The sequence below is a fragment of the Micromys minutus genome, assembly GCF_963924665.1.
Source record: "Micromys minutus genome assembly, chromosome: 16".
NCBI classification, from domain to species: Eukaryota; Metazoa; Chordata; class Mammalia; order Rodentia; family Muridae; genus Micromys; species Micromys minutus.
Window position 1 is genome coordinate 43,023,147 of NC_137985.1, and position 21,245 is coordinate 43,044,391.

A 21,245-nucleotide genomic window follows, 5' to 3' on the forward strand; every position below is an offset into this window, starting at 1 on the left:
AGTTTCGAAGTTACCACTGTCCAATGTCCCCAAGGCCTGCTGTTGTCTCGTGTAAAATAGGGGAATTAATGAATTCCCGATATTATAGATGGGGGTTAATTCTACCTGCAAAATGCTCATCGTCTAGCATAAGCAAAGGCTTCCTGTTGTAATTGCAGGAGTGGCACTCAAGCCTGGGTGCCTGGAGATGGGTAAGCTAAAACCCAGGAAGGCTCCATTCCTGATCATCCTGAAGATTTCCAGAACGATTCGCCAGGCACCTTTTATGCCCTAGACAGCATTTCAGAGTAAAGCAACAGAGTGTAGGGACATGCACTGAAAATTTCCCAGACACAAAGGACAGGTCCAAAGTCCAAGTGGGCTTCTGGAAGTATGACAGTTTCAAGGTGACAGAGAACAGGGTGAGAATCAAAGACACAGAAGAGACAGCAGAGAAAATGAAGGGATGGTGGGGGAATGCACCTTTCATTCTATACTATAGCTTTTTAGGTTTATTCCATAGCAAGGAACCAAATCTTGCATTAGCAAGGCAGCGATGTGATATGTATGCCTTTACTGTTAGCTGTCCCAACCCAAATTTCCTGAATAGCCTTGCCTCAAAACTTACCATTCTGTGCCAGCCCAAGCTACTACATCTTGGGGATTAAAAACACAAAATAAGCAGTGAAAATTTTCCACATCTGCAGAAATGAGGGGGGCACCTTGATTTGGGGGACCGGCCATTTTATCAAGAGATACTCTATAGTCCATGAGGCTCTTTGAATGACAGCCAGCTCTGGCCCTTCTGGATCTTTCTCACATCTTGTGTGTGTGTTCTTGGTGCACTCACTAACAAACATTTATGTCAGACACGGTCACAAGCATCAGGCAGCAACAAAGAATAAAACTGCCTGGTGGTTTCGGCTCTCTGAGCTAAGTGAACTATTTGGAGATAAAATAATTGAAACAACAAAAAATTGAGGCAGATTAAGAAAAGCCAGGGTGTCCAGTTACCAAAGAATTAAAAGACTAAGGAGCCTGCGGGGGGGGGGGGGTTCTAGTGAAGGAACAGAGCTGCAAAGCCCTCTTTAAATCCAACCTATCAATTATTGGGGCAAAGTATCATCTCTAGACAAGGGCCACAGCGGTATCACCCCGATTCGCAGATGTGACTGTGTGTGTGTGTGTGTGTGTGTGTGTGATACAAGATTTATTAAGCTTCCTTTTAACAATGTAGTGTGACCTTGACTAAAATTCCACAACAAACATTCGGTGGTTGTGGTGGTGTGCGTTTGTGGGTGTGCTTGGGAAGCATCCCCTGGCTTGGAACACTGCCCACCAGAGTTCTGTTCCTAATAACCTGTTCCAATAGCTGCCCAAACGGTAAGGAACCTCTCTTTTTGCTTTTCTTCCTTCTTTTCTTCCTTGTCACAAAAATAAGCCAAATCCAGAACCACCTAGCATCACGGAGTGGTGTCCTTAGTGATTTTTTTTTTCCGTCCTAGCTCTGATTCCAAGGGAAGAATGCCACCTACTGAATCATTTACACCAGCAGCCAGCCCTGCAGAGTGCTAGTACTACTTAACCCTGGTCTGTTCCAAATGTCCTTTGATTATTATTTAGTCCAAAAAAGGGAGGAGGGGTCACTATTCGGGCTGGCAGGAAGTTAGGCTCGGTGATATCTGATAAACGTTTCCACATATTGTCGTCTTCTCATAGATACTATGCCAAGTTTCAACCTCTTCTCTGCCTGCACTTTCCTAATTGCGCTTTCTCCTTCAGAATGCAGGGTCCCTGCAGCTTGCTGCCTGCAAAAGCCAGCGCGGTGCAAATGTGCAAGCTTGCTTGTCCACGCGTGCTGCCCTGCGACTGCAAAGCAACAGCCTTGGGTTAGTTACCCTGACAGGCTTAGCTAGGCAAAGCGTCCAATATGGCACCCGAGGTCCGGCAATGCCACCAGGGTTTCCAAATTTGTCTAACCCCGTCTTCAGAGGAGCGGGGACCGGTGGGAGGGTGGGGATGGGGTGGTCCCTTCCGCAGTCCGCGAAAGCGAGGCTAGGCAGGCAGCCCCTGCACCACCTTCCAGGGAGCTGCGGTCGCTGCGGCAGCTGCGCGGGAAGGGACGCAGGCGGGAGCGAGCGGACAGGCGCGCGAAACTGCCCCGGAGGCAGTGGTGCGTGATGCACGGCGCGTGGCGCGCGGCGGCGAGAGCCACCTCGCGAGGTTAGCGGCTCCAGCGGCGCCGAGCGCGGAGAGCTCGCTCCCGGCGGCGCGGGGAGGGCGGCGGGGGCGGGGCGGGCGCGGAGGGGCGGGGCGGGCGCGGAGGGGCGGGGCTGCGTGGACGGGCAGCCGCCCGGAGCGCTAGCTGCAGCTGCAGCCGGAGCAGAGTGCGGCGAGCGCGACGAGCGCGGCGCGGGCGGCGGTCCATGGCCCCGACGGGAGGCGCGCCGCCCGCACCCGCAGCTCGGCGTCCGGCCTGAGCGGACCGCGCCGCGCAGCCACCCGCTCCTTGGCTTGGGCTTGGCTTGCAGACCTTCTTCATGGAAGCGATGTCTCCGCAGCAGGATGCTCTAGGGGCGCAGCCGGGGCGCTCCTCCTCGCTGACGGGCATGTCTCGCCTCGCGGGAGGCCCTGGCACCAAGAAGGTGAGGACGCCCGGGCAGGAGGTCCCCGTGGGCGCGCGCCTTCCACTCGTGCCTGGTACCTCCGGGGGTTTAATGGCCCCCGTGTGGGGTGAGGGGTTACCTCCCGGGATTCCCCGCTATCTTCTATGTTAGGAAAGGGTCTTGGAGAAGCCCCTTTCCTCTCCAAGGCTCTGACTCGGGTTGTGCCTCCCTGCGAGCCTCCCGAGGTGGCCTTGACCCGACAGCCAGAGGAAGGTAGGCGGCCCCGGGAGAAGGGAAGATGCGCCCACCCAAGGCCTCCCAGGGGGTGTCGGAAATGGGTGCTGTGGGCCACTGTGCGGGATCCGGAGGTTCGACTCGGCCTAGATCTAGGCTGACTGGGGTGGGTGGGCAGCTTCCGGAGGTCCCAGCGGGACTTGGGGGGCTTGACTCAGATCCATCCCCTGAGAGGGGACCCTGGTTGAGTCTGTGGGGGCGGCGCCCTTGTTCCCTGACACCCGGAGGACCGGTGCGGGCAACTACTTGTAGCTTTTGCTGGTGATTGACTGGTCCACGGTGCGGCGGGAGGATTTCGATGGAGGTCAGGTGTCTGCAATAGGTCCCTGAGCAAGTGCACGTGGGCCGCAAGCTTCTGGGCTCCTGGGAATTGATTTGGGTGTTCCTGTAGCCACGTCTGCCCCCCCCCCCCCGCACCAGCACAAAACCTTCCGATATTTGGCCATATTTGTTCCTTACAGTGGTGTTCCAGCTTCTCTGGAAACAAGTTGGGATGAGAGAGATCATTCTAGCTCTTTCCTAACAAATAATGTGAAAACGTTGCATTGCTATAATTAGAGACTCAAAGGGATTCACTGGCTCCCTGCATGTCCGGATTTTATGGCCTTTCATTAATCTTCCCACTAGGATGGTGGGTTGGCTGGAGGTCAAAGTAGAGAGGTGATGGCTGTATAGAAATGCATGTGAGCTTGTGAGCTCGTAAGGACCTTGGACCTGTCGCAGAGCCCTCTATGGGTACCTGTGAACTTGATGTATGGGCAGTAGTGGTGGCTTAGTCTTTGATGTATGGATCTGATGTTTGCCCTTGTGGGTTTTTTCACCCTTCAGACACGGAGTGTGTGTGTGTCTGTGTGTGTGTCTGTGTGTGTGTGTGTGTGTGCGCGCGCGCGCGCCCGCGTGCGTGTGCATGTAGTGTGTGTGTGTGTGTGTGTGTGTGTGTGTGTGTGTGTGTGTGTGAAATCCGGTTTTTGCAAATAAAACGTGAAATTTTCAGGATGTCATTCTTAATTTAGGATGGTAGACGAACATTAGGCAATTGGCAAAGATTTAAAGCGTTTTGGTTTTGTAAACCTAAGGAATTGGAAAGAATCGAGCATTTGTTTTCTTAAAGACCGTGGCCCCGCCCCCGAGGCTGATTAAGAATGCTAGCAAGGGGCGGAGGGGAAGGGATGGAGCCTTAAAGAGTAGCTTTATCATTTGCAAGCCCTGCTTGTCCCCAAAACGGAAGAGAGGCTGTGTCCTTTTTCCTATGCTCTGCTCTCTCAGCTCAGCCACTATCTCTACGCTTGTGTCCTTCGTTATAAAATATGAAGAGCTAGTACATTACCACATCCATCTTCCCAAGGTTATTGTGAAAATTGGATGATGGCATATAGACTGGATAAGGTTAGCCCTTCCTGTGCCTTTTCCCGTGTTTGGAATTCACAGCGCTGGTGCTCCAGGTTACTCGGCCCCGTCATCTAGGCTGGGTTTCAACACCTCAGTCTGCAACCCCAATTCACCACAACAGCTACCAACCACCCTTCCAGAGTGCCCTGGACTTCACTCCATCCTGCAAGGCTTCCATTGCAGTCCAAGCTGTCCTGCCCATCTCTAACCTGTACCTTTGCAGAAATGCCCTCTGACACCTTCCTGTCTTTCTGTGACCCATTCTGCATTTAGCAGAGCCAGAATGGGTCGTTTGCTTTTTGTTTTTTTGTTTGTTTGTTTGGTTGGTTGGTTGGTTTTTTTTTTTTGAATTGATGAAGTTTATTTGCTTACAATGCTGAAGGAGATTCATTTTGCATGCATATGATCCCTTCTACTTCTCCCTTTCCTTTACCCACCCACCCCCTTGTATGTTCCTCAGCCTCATGGGCCTTTGTTTCCATACTCGAAGTCAAATTCATCCCTGTTTTGAGGTTATTCCCTTTATGTCTGCGCAAAAAAGTTGTTGGTTGTTGATGTTGTTTTTCCTGTTGTACAAATTGTGGGTCTTCCAGAGGTCTCTCTCCTTCCTGTGTAAAGTGGAAGCCACCTCCAGTCATGCTCTGGGCCTACCCCTTTATTGGCTGTTTTAGCATTCGTTGCACTTGGCATTTTCTACTCTGATTGTTTCTCTCCCATTACCTGCCTCCCTCCCAACTGTGGGCCTGCTATGTCCTAGTCCTTTCATAAGCATTCCTTGGGTCATGAAAAGCAAAGAGCAGGAGCAATGTGGCCCTTGTCCTTAGAATTTCTCTTTAAGAGGAAGGATACCAAGCCTTAATGAAACAGGTAGTAAATACTTAAGGTTTGCAACATTATGGTCTCTGCTTAATTCTTCCACCACAGCTCTGGAGTAGAAAGGACACTCCATAAGTGAGCAGGCTTGACTGTGCTCCATAGAATTTAATGTATAGGAACTTGTAGCAGAGGAGGCCAGTGGAATGGCTCATCAGGTAGATGCACTTGCTGAGCAAGCCTGGCAACCCATTTGATGCCCAGAACCCACTCTAACATGGAAGGAGAGAACTGATTCCACCAAGTTGTCCTCTGGCCTCCACACACATAGCACACAGGTGTGTGTATGTGCACATACACACACTATTTACATCATAAACACATACAATAAGAACAAAATAAATATACCCTATAGTTTCCTGTCCCCTGGTCTGGTACTTTTTTTGGGCGGGGCAGGGGAGTGGGACCTAGTTAGGTGATGAAGCTCGGTCATACTCAGTGTCTAGTAACCAGTAACCACATGTGCCTGTTCAGCTCCCGAAATGTGGCTGGTACCCTGATGACTTTAATGTCCCTCTTGAAGTTTAATTGATAAACAGTAACCTCACATATTTGGAATTTATAAATATGAGGTTTGATGTGTGCATGCACTTAGATGCTGTAAAGACTGACTATCTTAACGTAGGAGTTTCAGATTTCATAGGCTTTAGACTTCAAATTATTTGGTTATACAAAATGAAGTACCTCATGGGTGGCATTCAAGTCTCAATCTAAAATTAGCTCACGTCTCTTACATGCATAATCTAAAGATTATTTTGTCCATTGTTTTAAGTGCATCTGTATTTTGGCCTCAACCTGTCACAGGAGATATGGTATAGATGTTCTTCTTGTCTGAGCAAGCAGAAAGTTTCAGAGTTTGAGGCAGTTTGGGATGCCAGGATTGGGAACTAGAGATGTTCAGTCTGTGGTACACTTATTCATTCATCTGGCATTTAGATTGCTTCTGCATCTAGACCGTTACAACAGAAGACGTTGAGACCCTTCATTCACAGCTCTGCATGGACCTGTGCTTTACGGGGAGCAGGGGACATATATCATTAGTCATGGATTGACTGGGTCACATATTTAGCCTTATACTCCACTCTTTGAGAAACTGGTTGCTTTATTCTGAAGTGATTTTATAGTTCCAGTAGCAGTGTAGGATAATCCAGTTCTGCACATGCTCAGTAACACATGTCCTGATCTCTGTTTGAGTTAGTCATTCTAGAGGGTTTGGTGTAGCAGTTTGGTGTAGCAGTGCCTCTTCATCTGGATTTGCACATGCCCGGCCATCTTATATTTACCATCCATACATTATCTCTGGTTAATTATCTATTCAAGTACCTTGCCACCTTTCACCGGATTGTGAGCTTCTTTATTACTGAGGTTTGAGAGTATTTTATACATTCTGACTTCAAATCCCTTATTGGGTATATGATTTTCAAAATATTTTCTCTCTGTCCATGACCTGTATTTTATATTTCTATGATCTTGTTTTTCTAAGAACAAAAATTCCTCATTGTGTGAAATCTAACTTGCTTTCTTTTCTTAAATTTGATTTCATCATAATTAACTTGAATTTAAATTTATATAGTGGTGTTTATTTAGTGGTTACAGTATCGGGCAGCAGGTGTAGTGGGAGAACTTAAAACAGTAACAAAACAACTATTAAATTGTGTTATTAAATGGATCATTGAAATTCAGTCCTGATTTGAACAAATGCAGGCATTCACATGTACTATTCTGCGCTGAGCTATTGAAGGGAAGGTCTGTTTAAATTGCCCTTTAACTCTGTAAGGACAGGACTCATACACTAAAAGAAGATTTCAGAAAGTAAGGGTAAAATTAAACCCAGAGATCCTAGGGTGAGTCTCTTTGAGCAGCTAGCCTGTAGGTGTGCTACAGAAGTCAGTCTCTTTGTTTTATAGCTTTATTTATTGTTTTAATCTCAAGAATTACCTAGCTGAATAGCTTGCCTTTATATTTTCCATATTGTATTTTTAGAGATACTGTGATTTTTAGAGAACATGTAGTCTACCCTAGACTAAGAGTTCCTGTCATTGGAGGTCTCCAGAAGAACATACAGTAAATTTGTGTAGTGGTTCCTAGAATCTGGCTCTCAAATGCAATGGTAGCAGGCAGATGACAGTTTAGATTCTTCTGGAGTAACATGTTCTTGAGGGATGTTCGTATTTGTCCTTCATTTGTCCCTGGTACAGTGGAAGCCCATTGGTGTGAGGAATGGCCTGTGTGAGGCTCTAGCACACTGACCCTTGACCTTAGTTTGATAATCCACAGCTTTTAAATGGGGGCAGTGGGTATTGGGGACAGGAAAGAGATTTGTAGGCATAGAAAACCAGTCAAAGTAAAATGATTTGAAAATAGTTGTAGCATCTCAAACATTGCAGCTGCTCTTATGAACTCTACTGTCTCCTCTTTGTGCATGTGGGGGGTTGTCCTAATCTGTTTATATTTCTGGTGGTAGTACACCACCACCACCACCACCCTGTGCTCAGAGCTGACTACTTCACCCTTAAATTAAATGTCTTAATAATAGGCTTTAGTTTTATTCTTCTTCAATACTGAGAAAAGCAAGCTGGTTCTTAAAACGGTGTCCTACTGGGCCCTTCTCTGGTGTTACTCACAAATTGAATTTCGTAAAGCCAACTAGGAAAGATCCTTTGCTACAGTCATGGTGGCCACTGGGTAATATTAGGTGAACACTGACTAATAGTGACCCCTGATGCGGCCATCACAAGCCTTCTTATTTTGGTAGCTCACTAGGTTTTGCACCTGGATGTCTGCCCCTCTCTGGTATTTCATAGAAGGAAGACAGATTTTCGGAGCTGCTTGGCCAAGCTGAAGGTCCATGCCGGTAGCTTATCCTTGCCTACTGTTGGAAAGACTGGCATATCCTGCATGCAGACTCGAGACTACAGTTCAAAGTTCTGTGTAGATACACCAACCCCTGTGTCTCTGATAACTCCGCTGTGGGAAGTGATGTGTGGAAAATGTCACTGAAAGTTACATCAGTAAACTTCGAAGTCTCGAGTCTGAGGGTTGGTTTTCTTTAACATCGATTCTTCAAATGCAACCCATACTGCATTCTAACATAGCAAAAACTTAACTTTTTGTGGCTCTAAAATGTCATGTTATGATAAATTCAGTCAGATATAAAATGAAGACTCTTTCATCTGTATGTGTTTATTTAAAAGTGTGTGTGTGTGTGTGTGTGTGTGTGTGTGTGTGTGTGTGTGTGTTCAAATGCAGAGGTTAGGACATGATATAGAGCTCTTCCTTGGTGGCTTTCTGCTACCTTGAGACAGAGTCGCTTACTGATCCCAAAGCTTGCCTTTCTATTGAGCAGACAGACTGGCCAGGTGGGGAGCTCACAGGATCTGCTGGTCCCAGTGCTAGGGCTGCACACACAGGTGTGCTCCTCTCTATAGGCGATTGTTAGGGATCCAGACACACGTCTTAATTCTTGCAGCATAAGCACTTAGCCAGTGAATGACCTCCCCAGTCCCAGTCAGTTAAATTTGAAGAGTTGCGTCTCAGGGATAAAAATGGGCAGTTGCAACGTACAACATGTAGATACCTAACGCATTCGTGCAGTGGCCGACGTCATCGGTTTTGAAAGGAAGATTGCAGCGAGGCTTGCTCCCGGAGACTTCAGCACTCTCTTGGGTTACAGATTATCGGAGTCTGTGAGACAGACTGCTGCGACACATTTGCTGACTGAAGAGGAGCAAGAAAGCCTGAAAGGAATCCCTTCCTATTAATAACTGAGGAGTTGCAATTCTTTCATGGCACATGACATTGTCGGGATGTGTTGGATTCATTCATTCATTCATTCATTCATTCATTATTCATTTATTTATTTATTTGTTGTAAATGTGTCTGCCCGCCACACAGTTTACTGGTTGTAACTTACAATTGTACAGGTCACGTTGCTTTTCAACCTTTGTGGCCACTAACATCTATTACTATTAAGTATTACCAAAAATAGCTGCATAAAGTCAGGTGTACTGACACAGATATGAACATATACTCATGCTATATATGTGTGTGTGTGTGTGTGTAGTACTTTGAATACACACTTATGTGTATGTGTATACATACACACACATAATTTTGTTACTCAGTGAAGTGTCTTGAAATACACCCCTCATGTCTAAAGCACATCTAAAGTAAACGTGTACTTGTAGAAAAAAGTTTGCTTTCTCGCTGTTTCTGTTGTGTCTCCCGTGTTTGAGATGAGAATTCTGAAGTCCCTGTGTGTTTAAGATGCTCACAGAGAGCAAGCTTTCTGTGGTACCCACAACTCTAATGTTTGTCTGAAACCAGGGCAGGATAATCTTTAGTTTTGTTCTTGTACGGAAGGCTCGGCCACAATCTGGGAGACAGGAAAAGCAGAAGGGGTCCCCTCACTGACTTCCACCCCAGTGGTGCCCGTAGGCAGCACAGCCCAGGTTATTTTTAAATTTCTGTCTCAGCCCTATTTTCTCCAGGACAAGTTTAGCTTAGACACATCCAGCCAACAACAGAGGCAGCCCAGTCAGCACTGTGTGTCAACAGTGAGCTGAGAAGTCCTGACCTAATTTTGACAGACACCTGTCACATGGCATAACTGGACGTAAAAGCTGTTTTTAGATGTCTGGTCACTGGAGAGGACTCTGAGAATGGAAGGTATGTGACACCGCATCAGCTCACGTATCAGGATCTGGAAGACCCAACTTCTCTACAGCCTGTACTTTCCTGATATACCTGGGACCTCATTTACAGCAAGGAGAGCCTAGTATTCTCTCTTCTCCCTCTCCTGTGGTTATTTTACTCCCGACCGTGAATAACACTACTCACTAGGCACCACAACTAAATCCAGACATACCCTGTTGTGTTTCTGCTGATCATAATACCTTTGTACTCTGAGCATGGAAAATGAAAGACTATAGGGCATAGCTTTCCAGTCATTCTTGTATGCTTCCGACCTTTAAGCCCTTGGCCCTCAGACAGGTAGGTCTTAGGATAGCCCGACTGTACCTGTGTTTATCAGAGAGTGTTATGACTGTACAGACAACACCATTTTGTGTTGGGTGTGATGTGACAAACTGCAGCGCAGCCCTGCTCTAAGGCAAAGCGTATGGGTGGTTGGCTGTCCTTGAGTATTGCTTTTGAAAGAGGAAGCATGGCCCAAGGGTGAAGCCGGTGGCTTCCATAGACACCACGGTCCCGCCAGTTCAAAGGCCCGCAGTGATGCTAGAACAGAATGCATTGTGGGTAGAGATGGCGGCAAAGGAACAAAGAATGCATAAGGGACAGTGTGACATTCTCTCATCTATAGACACTACGGCAAGGCTTGAATGTGTGCCCCGATATGGCACTTCCTAGTTCAGGAGAGAGCAGGGATTAGGTCTATTTTAGAGAGAGCCTGGTCGTTGTTGCCATTGTTGTTGGAAATGATGATTTCGGTGCAACAGCAAAGAGGCAAGAGTAAAAATGTTTCTATCCTACGGTCAGAAGGAATGTTAATCTCAGGGTAGTCTCTATGGTGATGTTTGGTTGAGCTAAGAATTCAGACAGACTCTGGAAGGGACGGTCTCTGAATAGATAGATGGACCATTTTACTTAGCGCGGGCTGACCGGACAGTAGCTGGAAGTCTCAGCTCACCCAGTGCTCAAAATCTTTTGATAGTCAGATCCAGAAGCAAGGTATGAGGTTAAACTTAATCCTTCTCCCACTGCACAGCCAGTGTTTCTGAGCTATAACTGTGCAGTGGCTTGAGTATGTCTCCACAAACAAATATGCAGGCACGCGGGGGACGAGAGAACGTTCACTGCTCGCCGAGTCGCACGGACTCGTCATGAGAGGATTACCAGGCAAATTGGAGCCAGCTAGTCTGTAAACTTGATCCAGTAATTTTTGTAGCTGTGAAAATCTGTAGCTCTTTAAACGATCACCTCAAATCCTTTGTTTTAATGTTGTTCTTGTTTACTCTAAAAGCTCAAGGTTTGATGTCAGCACCGTGTCTGTGAGGATTGAAATGTTTGGATTTTTATCTCTAAACAAACCATGAAAAGTTGCAGCTCACCTCTGACTTAAACCTTCCGTCCTATTTATATTTATTTTATTTGTAAGAGCACACTGTAGCTGTCTTCAGACACACCAGGAGAGGGCATCAGATCCCATTATAGATGGTTGTGAGTCACCATGTGGTTGCTGGGAATTGAACTCAGAACCTTTGGAAGAACAGTCAGTGCTCTGACCACTGAGCCATCTCTCCAACCCCATCCCTTTCTTCTGATAGTATTTACTTATGTTTTCTTATGGGGAAGGCTAAGGCTGCCAGATGTGGACTCGGGTCTGAGGTGAACAAATCAGGGCCATGGCACTTGGTGGACATGCAACTAAAATTCTAAGGAGAACCTGCATGGAAAGTGGGCTTTTACATAGACAGGGTCCCCTCTGTAGACCTTTGAAAAAGCCCTGTGGAGACGAACTACTACAGGAGCCTCTTTCCACATAAACAGTTTCAAAGGGTTTAAGTAGAGTTGCCCTAGACTAGGCGAAGGACACCAAGGCATCTCCCAGACAGTCTGAGAGCGTGGAGGAGTGAGGCTGACACTGGCCAGGAAGTACTGTTCCTCCTGGCTAGCTTTCACAGTACAGGCAGGCACTCTGGACACTCAGAGGACAGAAGCAATCATCAGCTGTGCCCAGCTGTGAACCTCGTAAACTGCAGTGACATCCGGCCTGACAGTACATGTCCACTAAGGAAATTGAGGCATGAGTGTTATGGGGGTGCCCAAGCATTTTCTCACTGCATTTAAGGCCTGCCCCGCCAAGTGAGACTCACATCTGGTTTCTTGAACTGCCCCCATGAACTTGTGAGTGGGTAAGTTATAGGCCTTAGTAGAAACTCTACTAGTCTTATCCTGCTAATTGGACACAGTGTCAGACTGTTTTGTAAGAACTCGCCCTACATCAGTGAGTGCATGACTCAGCCCCTCATCAGAGAACCTTCTTCTGCAGTATTGACAGTTAGCACAGAGGCCTCCACATGGTCAACATGCAGAGAGTGAAAGACTGGAGTAGCCAGCCCAGAATGGGACATCTGTATAACACCCCTTCCTCCCAAGCCTCAGGGATCATCTTGGAAGGGAGAGACGATTATAAAAGCCAGAGATGGTAGAAAAAACAAAACAGAAACAAAAAACTCTCTGTGTTTTCTGGATGTGCTACACATGAACTCAGAGCAACTGTGACTACATGTCAAGATCAAGCCAGAGAAAATCCAAACATGGATGGGGTCTGTTGTCCCCTCCTAGCTAAGTAGCAACCGATGGCTGCTAGGAGGTTGGGTTCCTTGCCTTGAGCTGCTGCCCATCTCCAGCAGGTGGCCCTGCGTCCAGCCACAGGCAGCACTATGTAGATTCAGTGGGGTTTTGTGTGTGTGTGTGTGTGTGTGTGTGTGTGTGTGTTTTGCCCATGAAGGTAGGGGGGAAAAGTGTTGGGGCAGAGGAAGAGTTACGGGAAAGTTAAGAGAGGCAGATTTGATAATTTTTTTTTTTTAAGATTGAAATTAAATAACTTTTTTAAGAGAAGAAAAAAACACTTTCTAAAGGGAAGTGTATTGTATTCCTCCGTTGACCTAATATATCTTTTTAAGCAATAAAACACACACCAAAAAAAAATTTTCTGGGCCAAAAAAGTTAATAAAATGTTTTTTTGAGTTGATGAAAAAGCCTGCTTGGTCCTTCAGCTGCCTGTTTGTAAATCAGTGTCCCTACATGGGTGTGTTCACCGCCTTGTGGTCCTAAGTGTAAGTAATGGTAACCACGGTTACCTAGCAACTTCTGATGACTTGCCAGGCCAACACCTATGGGAATGGGTGACAGCAAACCTTAACAAGCATCCGGTCAGTTCCAGAGTTTCATGCAGAGCCACTGAGCTCACTACTGCCCCCATATACAGAGAACAGTCAGCTTTACATGTCCATGTTGTATATGTTGGGTGGCTGTTAGAGTATTCTAACTTCTGGTCACACCTCAGTTTGCTGAGACAGAGCCTAGTTGTTTAAGAGACAGGTAGTTAGATTTCTTTTTTGTTTTGCTCTTTATTAAACACACAGTTGAAATACTGTACAGTTCGCCTGCTTTAAGTATACGGTCATTGATTTCTAGATTGGTTCTTAATTATTCATTGGTCTTAGGGCACTCACTGTAAGGATATATTTTATATATAAATCACGTTGGCGCGTACTCACTACCCGCCTCAGTGGTTTAGGTTCCTGAATGGCAGGCACATACATGCTCAGCCTTTATATTTTGATAGGCCTGAAACAGCTCCGTAGCTGGGCCACTCCCTAACCTCCATGCAGTTAATCCACCTCCCACCAATAATCCCGAGTTATCACTTACTAAATTCTTTATTCTACCTTGGTTGCCCTGGACTCTCTGGGCCACACTCTTCAGGCTCCTACATGGTGGCTATACCCCTGTCCTCTGCTCTTCTCAGGCACGACACTCCTCTCCTCCACCACCCCTGCTATCTCTGCTATTCCCCCTTCCTCTCTGTCCCAAGCCCAGGAATCCTGAAAGTCCCACCTCTCTTCTGCTCTGCCCTGCCCAGCAGCCCAGCCATTAGCTGCCAGTATGGAATCTTTATTTACCAATCAGAACCAATGGGGGTGGGGGGGGGCAGGTTCCCAGAAGCTACATGCAGGCACTCTGGTAGAAACAGTTTCTGGGGAGCATGATTAGCATTCATCATACAAACAGCTACAGGGCACCTTGCTTACCTCATAAAGAGCCACCACAACTCTCAGTCATCTCCTGATGCCCCGCTGTCCCAAGCCCGGGACAAACACTAATCTACATTTTGTTTTTATAGAATCTTTTGTTCTGAACAGCTTCTATAAGTGGGATCCATACTCTATGGTCCCTTGTGACTATATTCCCTAAATTGCCATAATGTTTTCAAGGTTCAGGCATGTCATGTGATAATGCCTATTGGTACTTCTTTTATTACCAAGTAATATTTTATATGTAGCATGTGACCCTGCACTCACTGATCCTTAAGCATGGTTGTTTCCATGAAGCTGCTGTGGATGTTGGTGTGCAAGCCTTTGCACGATCATTTCCCGGGTTGGCATGAGGTGTGCGGGGTCATACACATGGACAAGCTGGTTACCCATTGATGGGATCGTGCATTCTCTTTGAGAGTAACGGACCCAACTTGGAGTGAAGCAGCAGTGTGTAAGAGTCCAGTGTCTCTGTACACAAACTGTCTTTCTCAGTATTGGCAGCCTTTTATTTCCCCAGTGGCTAATGAGGTTGAACAGTTTTTCATGCACGCTCATGTCTTTTCAGAAATCATACCTTTCGTCTTATTTCCACTCGGGTGATGGGCCTCTGTGACTGAGCTCTAATAGCTATTTAGATGTTCTAGATATGAGCCACTTAACACAGGTATAATTTACAAATGGTCTCCATTCCATGCAAGTATTCAGTGTTTACAGCGCACAGCCTATGGGGTTTGTTCTTTGGTTGCCTGTTTTCAGTGTTACAGGAAGAAGCAACTGGTTGTCTCATTGAAAGTGACCAAGATAGCATGTATATTGTAGGACTTTTATATTCACTTATGCTGTCTGTCCGTCACCTTTGCATTTGTTGTTATGAGGCATGAGCTACAAACACAACTTCACTTCTTTGCGTGGTGTAGTTATCCAGTTATCCTGGAGCAGTTTGTTGGCAGCTAATAAATTCTTGCTAGATCGTTAGACAAACATTGACCAAGGAGCATGAAGCAATGGTAACAAGGTGTGTAAAGGACAGCTCCCAGCAGACAGGAGTGCTGCTTGCTGTCTAGTTCCTTCACATATGCCCCCATTTCACAGAACCAGTTAAAGACCGTTCCTTCCTTCCTCTTCCCTGCTTCCCATTGGAACCTCACTGTGTAGCCTTGGCTAGCCTCTAACTCACGGCCATCTTCCTATTGTGGCTCTCAAGGACAGAGATTACAGGCATGAGCAGTATGCCTGGGCATTTGTTTGCTTGTATGTGTGTATGTGTGTGTGCATGTGTGTATATGTGTGTGCATATGTGCATGTGTGTGTGAATGTGTGTATGTGTGTATGCATATGTGTGCATTTGTGTGCATGTGTGTATGTGTGTGCATGTTTGTGCATGTGTGTATATGTGTATGTGTGTGCATGTGCATGTGTGTGCATGTGTGTCTGCAAGTGTGTACATGTGTGTGTATATGTGCATGTGTGTGCATGTGAATGTGTGTGTGCATGTGTGTGTGCATGTGTGTGTGCAGGTGTCCAGACTTTAAAATTCACATCTCCTCCTCTGCTGTTTATTGACTATAGTTTATGCCATTGTTACACTAAGCTTGGGACTGCAAAGTTGAGTTTCAATAAATAATTGCTGAAGAAAGAGGGCACCTTTGGATGTCACAACAAAAGCTGTGTAGCGTTTGCACGGCACATTAACTGGGGTGGGAGCCCTGAGTGTTGGATATCCGGTGAATTCAGCTGTTGTCGATGACTTAGGGTGGGAAACATCGCTGAAGCTTTGAGTTATTTTTGAAATACAAACCAAAACATGAATTACATGCTTTTCATTCTCATCTGCAGCTCTGACCTCTGTCCGTTTGCTCTTGGGCGGAATAGTTCCTTTGACCTGCCAAGCTAAATATAGCTTCAGAGGAGACAGCATAAAAATCAAAGCTTCCATTTCTCCCGAATGTGCACCCTGTAACTTATGGAACAAGTGGCTGCAAAGAGGGACAGGTCTGGAAGTGTGGTCACTATCTCCTACTACCGTTCCTTTTAAGATGATTTCCTCTTTGGGGATATTGGAGTAGACAGGGAAGACTATCTCGTTGTTTATTTGATTTTTTTTTTTTTAGCACAACCAAAATTCTTGTTAATTTTGAAGCTGCTCCACCCTAGGTACCACATGAAGCTCACTTCCAAAAGATGTATACAATTGCTTTTGAATGTATAGTTTGTGCATTTTAAAAGAGAATAGTACCTTTTTTCTCTCTGAACATCTTAATTTATTTTTTTAGGATAAAATATGAGTTTTAAAAAACTATTTCTTTCCCAACTTGCATTTACCGTGATGTCACCTTGCTCTAATCATCAAACACTTAAATTCAGAAGAAAATAGTTAAAAACCGAGAAACTGGATAGTAATTTGTAAGCTAACAAAGCATACACTGTTTGCAGTTTCCTCGTAAAACCGAGCATCATAATTAACCTTCGGACAGCTGTAGACGTTGCTGGCCTGGCGCAGCCTGACTCTGTTCGCAAAAGAACCCAGTCTCCTCCCCTTCCAACCTGCCCAACCCCATGTCCTTGTTGCTGAGTTAAGATCGGCTGCTTCATTCAGAGCCCCCGTAGGCTTTCACACGTAAGCAACAGAGACGGGTGGATCTGAGTAGAAATAACTCTGAATCCGTGGTCAGTTCAGTTATGTTGGCCACGCCCGAGGCTTGGATTAATTGTGGGCAAAGTGAATCCTGTGAATCTGAAATGGTTTATAGGATGCTTTTTCCCTTCTTTCCTTTTTTTTTTTTCTTTTTCAGATCCAGTTAGAATATCAGATATAATAACATCAAATGGCCTAAGAAATTGTGGTGTCCAAATCTTCTTGTTTCCTAGACAGTAGAAAGCCACAGAAGGGATCAAATTGTCTTGGCTTGTATGACTTTGTTGGGGGTAAAGTCTTAGTATGTCTCTAAGATTTCAGTCAATAGTAACATTCTCTCTGTAACTTTATCGAATCCCCTTCAGTCTGACTCTAGTTGGGTGAGGTAGACGTATATAATCTAACTGCTGTGTCTACCCGTGTTTTCATGTGGTCCCCATGGGGAGGGTGTATTTAAAATACCTTTACAGAGGAGCCCGTGTCACTGTTGTTTTTTTCAATTACCCACATTCATTTTTTTAATAACTCTCAAAAAAGATGTTCTCAAATTAGGTGGTTTCTTTTTTTTTAAAAAAAAGATTTATTTATTTAGTATATATCAGTACATTGTAGCTGTCTTCAGACACACCATAAGGGGGCATCATATCTCATTACAGAGGGTTGTGAGCCATCATGTGGATTTGAACTCAGGGCATCTGAAAGAGCAGCCAGTGCTCTTAACCACTGGGCCATCTCTCCAGCCCAATCAGGTGATTTCTTAACCATTGGATTTTTTTTTAAGGAATCCATTTCAGAATCTTCGAAATTCTGTGAGAAGAAAATACTTCACAGCTTTTGTGAATTTAAAAGTACACTTTAGCCCAGGTTGGCCTTGAATCCCATTCCACCCTGCCCTTCCTTCCCATGGATCCCGGCTTCTATGTGTAACAGTGCTGCATGAACGTGGAAACATTCATCTCCAAATAAAGAAGTGCGTTGTCCTGAAGTTCGGGTTTTTTGTTTGTTGGTTGGTTGGCTTTGGATGTGTGTGTGTGTGTGTGTGTGTGTGTGTGTGTGTGTGTGTGTGTACACGCGTGAGCGCATAAGTTCTTTGCTTCACATTTTAAGGCTTTCTCATTTCTTCCCAAATTCTTGATCAACCCTGAATGCAGAGTTCAGAACGGGAAGCCATGTACAAATGAGGAGCTACGCTAGAACTTAAGTCTGCTGATAGTGATGGGCAAGACCCCCAGAGGTGACCCCACAGAAAAGGTCAGCAAGTCCTCAAGGTCACACAGGCAAGGGGCTCCCTCCAGTAGGGGCAGCAGGATTGCTCACAATTTCACAATCATAAAAATGAGCAAAGATAATAATAAGTAATAAAATTAAAAAATAATAAAAATAATAAAAGAGGCCAGATGGGGCAAAGAGGACCAAGACAAAGCCAGAATGGAATCCTGGGGGTGGGGGGAGTCTGAAACAGCTTTGATGATATTAATAGCGTGCAGCTTTCTTAGTAAAATCAACTCTATCTTCTAGTACTGAGGTTGCTCATGCAGGAAGACAGTCTTTGCAGCCTTGGGATGTCAGATTGATGTGACTAATGGAAACCGTGAGAGGGACTTTGAATGCTGTGATGTGTGAAGTTGTTGAAGTTGCTATGGTTGAGAATCTATATGCTGCTTCTGTGAGGAAGGTACCAAAACCACACCATGCAGGCTTTGTTTCTCTGTGTAACCCGGAACCTGTGACTGATTCATTGTCAACAGTGCCTGACCCAGGTGTCTGCTAGTCTCCATTTCTTAACCCGTTTGCTTCCTGCTCTTAGTCGTTCTGTGTAACCGCTTCAGCTGCCCTGTCAGGTGCGTTTGAGAGATGTGACGGTAGAGCATCGGAGACAAAGGATTGGTGAAGCCGCCCCAGTAATGAGGCCAGAGGAACAGTGACAGCAAGCACTGAGAGATCCCCATGACCATGATGAATTTTGGGAGTAGGAACTGCACCAAACAAGTGTATCATCCAACTAAATGACAGTTCTACTGTCCCTCTGTTAGCACCTGAAGTTTTATTTACTAGCTAAGGGTTAATTCTTTTGTGATACACAGTGAGATGCTGACCCTGAGCCAGCTAGATAGTCTTGCATGGTTACAATGACAGCCTTCTCTGGTTCCCAAACCTGGGTGTTCCAAGCTGTTGGGTAAATCCAGTGGAGGGCCAGGCTGGAAGAGGGTATCTCAGGAAGAGCCGTTTTTGTCATGTAGTCCGAAGTATAATGAACATGGCTGTTTGTGATTACTGTTAATCTTAGTCACCAACCTCTAGATGCAGGCTCTCTCTGACTGTATCCACGGCTGTTAACACAGTTGTTCTTTAAATAGAGAATAATTACCTGGATGACCCAGGTTGAATAGATTTTTATTCCCCACAAAATTTTCAGTTATTAGAAATACAGCACTTGAAGTATCAGGCCTATCTTACTCCTTATAAATTTACCTAAATAGAGAATGGGTTTTTCTTAAGAGTTAAAGAAAGTACCCATGTGTGTGAATATTTGAGTGTAAAATAGTCAATTACATGTCTATAAAGCTTCTGTTGCTGTGGTGGATGGCTCAGTGGTTAAGGGTTCTTGATACTCTTGCCGAGGACTGGGATTCAATTCTCAGCACCTACACAGTGGCTCAGAACCACCTGTAACCCCAGTTCCAGGGGCTCTGAGGCCCTCTTCTGGCCTTCACCAGTACTACATGCATATGGTGAACAACAGGTACATACCACCAAATACTCATACACATAAAAACAAATAAATCCTGTTTTAAAAAAAAAAGCCTAGTCACTATGGTTTTGGCTTTAACTGATTTACCTTCCCTTTGTTTTACCTTTCCAAATGTTCTTTCCCACTGAGGCCTAGTTGAGAACACGTTGCTCACCATGAAATGGAGTCAGTAGTATACCCCCTCCCCCACGATACCCTGAGACATAAATAAAAGGAGTCCTGTCTGTCTAGCACAGCAGTTCTCAACCTGTGGGTCCTGACCTCCTGGGACGGGGTAGAACCTTTCACAGGGTTTGTGTATCAAATATCCGAATATCAGACATTAGCATTACAGTTAATGGCAGCAGCAGAGTTAAAACTGAGAAGTAACAATGAAAATGATGTGATGACTGGAGGTCAGCACGGCACAAGGAACTGCGCTAAAAGATCACAGCCCTGGCAAGGCTGAGAACCACTGACCACACACTGATCATATAGACAAAAGGCTGCGATGGGGTTTCTCTCTCTTTTTCTAATTCCCTGGCAATATAACCTGCCGGTACCTCCTGTTGATACTTGCGGTCCTATTTTAAAGGAAGCGGCTTTAGATCCATAATGGGAGTTGTACACCCTCTGATGGCCAGCATGCAATTTTGCTGAATTAGATTGAAAACCAGCATGTAATTCCTTTACAAGCCATCTATCTGGTCATCGTTTTGATTTCTTTTCCCTCTCTCAACAGAAGATGAAGACACTAGCAGAGAGAAGGAGAAGTGCTCCGTCCCTCATTCTGGACAAAGCCTTACAGAAGCGGCCGAGCTCCAGGTGAGTGCACGGGTCACCCCACGGGGGGGGGGGGGGGGGGGGGCTCTGTGCTGGCTGCAGGCTGAGGCATCTGAAGGCTGTTCATAGGCACCACCATTTTCTCCTGGGTAATAGCAACTGTGACCCGTGACATTATTTCAGAAGAGACAGATAGGTTTGGAGGTAGAGCATGTGCCCAGTTGCTTTAAAACCAAACCAAGTAGCTTTCGTACAACACAGCTCACTAGTACAAGTGCAAAGGGCCAGTGTTGATCTGGATAAATTAGAAAGCCCAGTGTTGAAAACTGAGTGTCTGTGCGATACCCACAAATGTGCCTGCTTTTGATCACAATGTACCACCTATCAATGGATATGGTAATCTTTCTCCCGATTACATGTATGAGTAAATAAACCATATTCAAGTTATTTCCTTTAAAAGGTTGGTGTTATAAACTTTATTGTAAATTCAGAAACCTTAAAGTGGAAAACAAAGCTGACTATTAAAATGGCCATTTCATTTATTAAGCCTAAATAATTTTCTAGGAGGATTTTTTAAGTCTTTTATAATGTGTGTAATTTAATTGATATTCAAGCACTACTTCCTGTGTGTGTGTGTGTGCGTGTGTGTGTAAGCCAGAGATTTACATTAGGTGTTTGCCCCAATCTCTCTCTCTTCACTGTAGACTCTGAGCCCAGAGTCTCACCAGCCAGTTTGCTCTGCAGTTGCTCTGCCCCTGCCCCCCACCATTGGCATTAAATGCAGGCACCACTGCTCCCCGCTTCTCATGCCGGGGATCTGAATGTAGGTCTTCATGCTTGCCTGGGAAGCATTTTATCCAATGATCATCTTCTTGGGTGATCTTCATCCATTGTTTTAAATGGTATTTTAACTCAGAGACAATCGTATGGGGCAGCTGTGACTTTCCGCCAAGCTGCAAATCCTTCTGTGTAAAGAGAAGTTCTGTAGCCTTTAAAGTAGTTTATCTATAACCATGTTGCTTTGTAAAAGTAGGTGCTCATTTAACCAAGACTCTATACAGTCTTAACAGAGGAGTTTAGTGGAAAAGATAAACTTCCAGTACTATTTAATGAAATGTTTAAAAATACTTTATTTTTCAGTTCTCAAACTAAGTTTTTTCTGACCTGTGCCC

The 21,245-nt window shown here is 45.4% G+C and overlaps 1 protein-coding gene across 1 annotated transcript in view; it reads left to right on the forward strand.

Annotated features, from left to right (window-relative positions):
• The first annotated feature begins 2,507 nt into the window (after positions 1 to 2,507).
• ARHGAP20 (Rho GTPase activating protein 20) overlaps positions 2,508 to 21,245 on the forward strand; it is a 74,746-nt gene continuing 56,008 nt past the window's right edge. The window contains exons 1-2 of the mRNA XM_080930433.1: positions 2,508 to 2,624; positions 20,033 to 20,115. Of these exons, the coding sequence (XP_080786559.1) occupies positions 2,520 to 2,624; positions 20,033 to 20,115 (188 nt within the window). The 5' untranslated portion in view covers positions 2,508 to 2,519. The remainder of the gene's footprint in view (positions 2,625 to 20,032; positions 20,116 to 21,245) is intronic.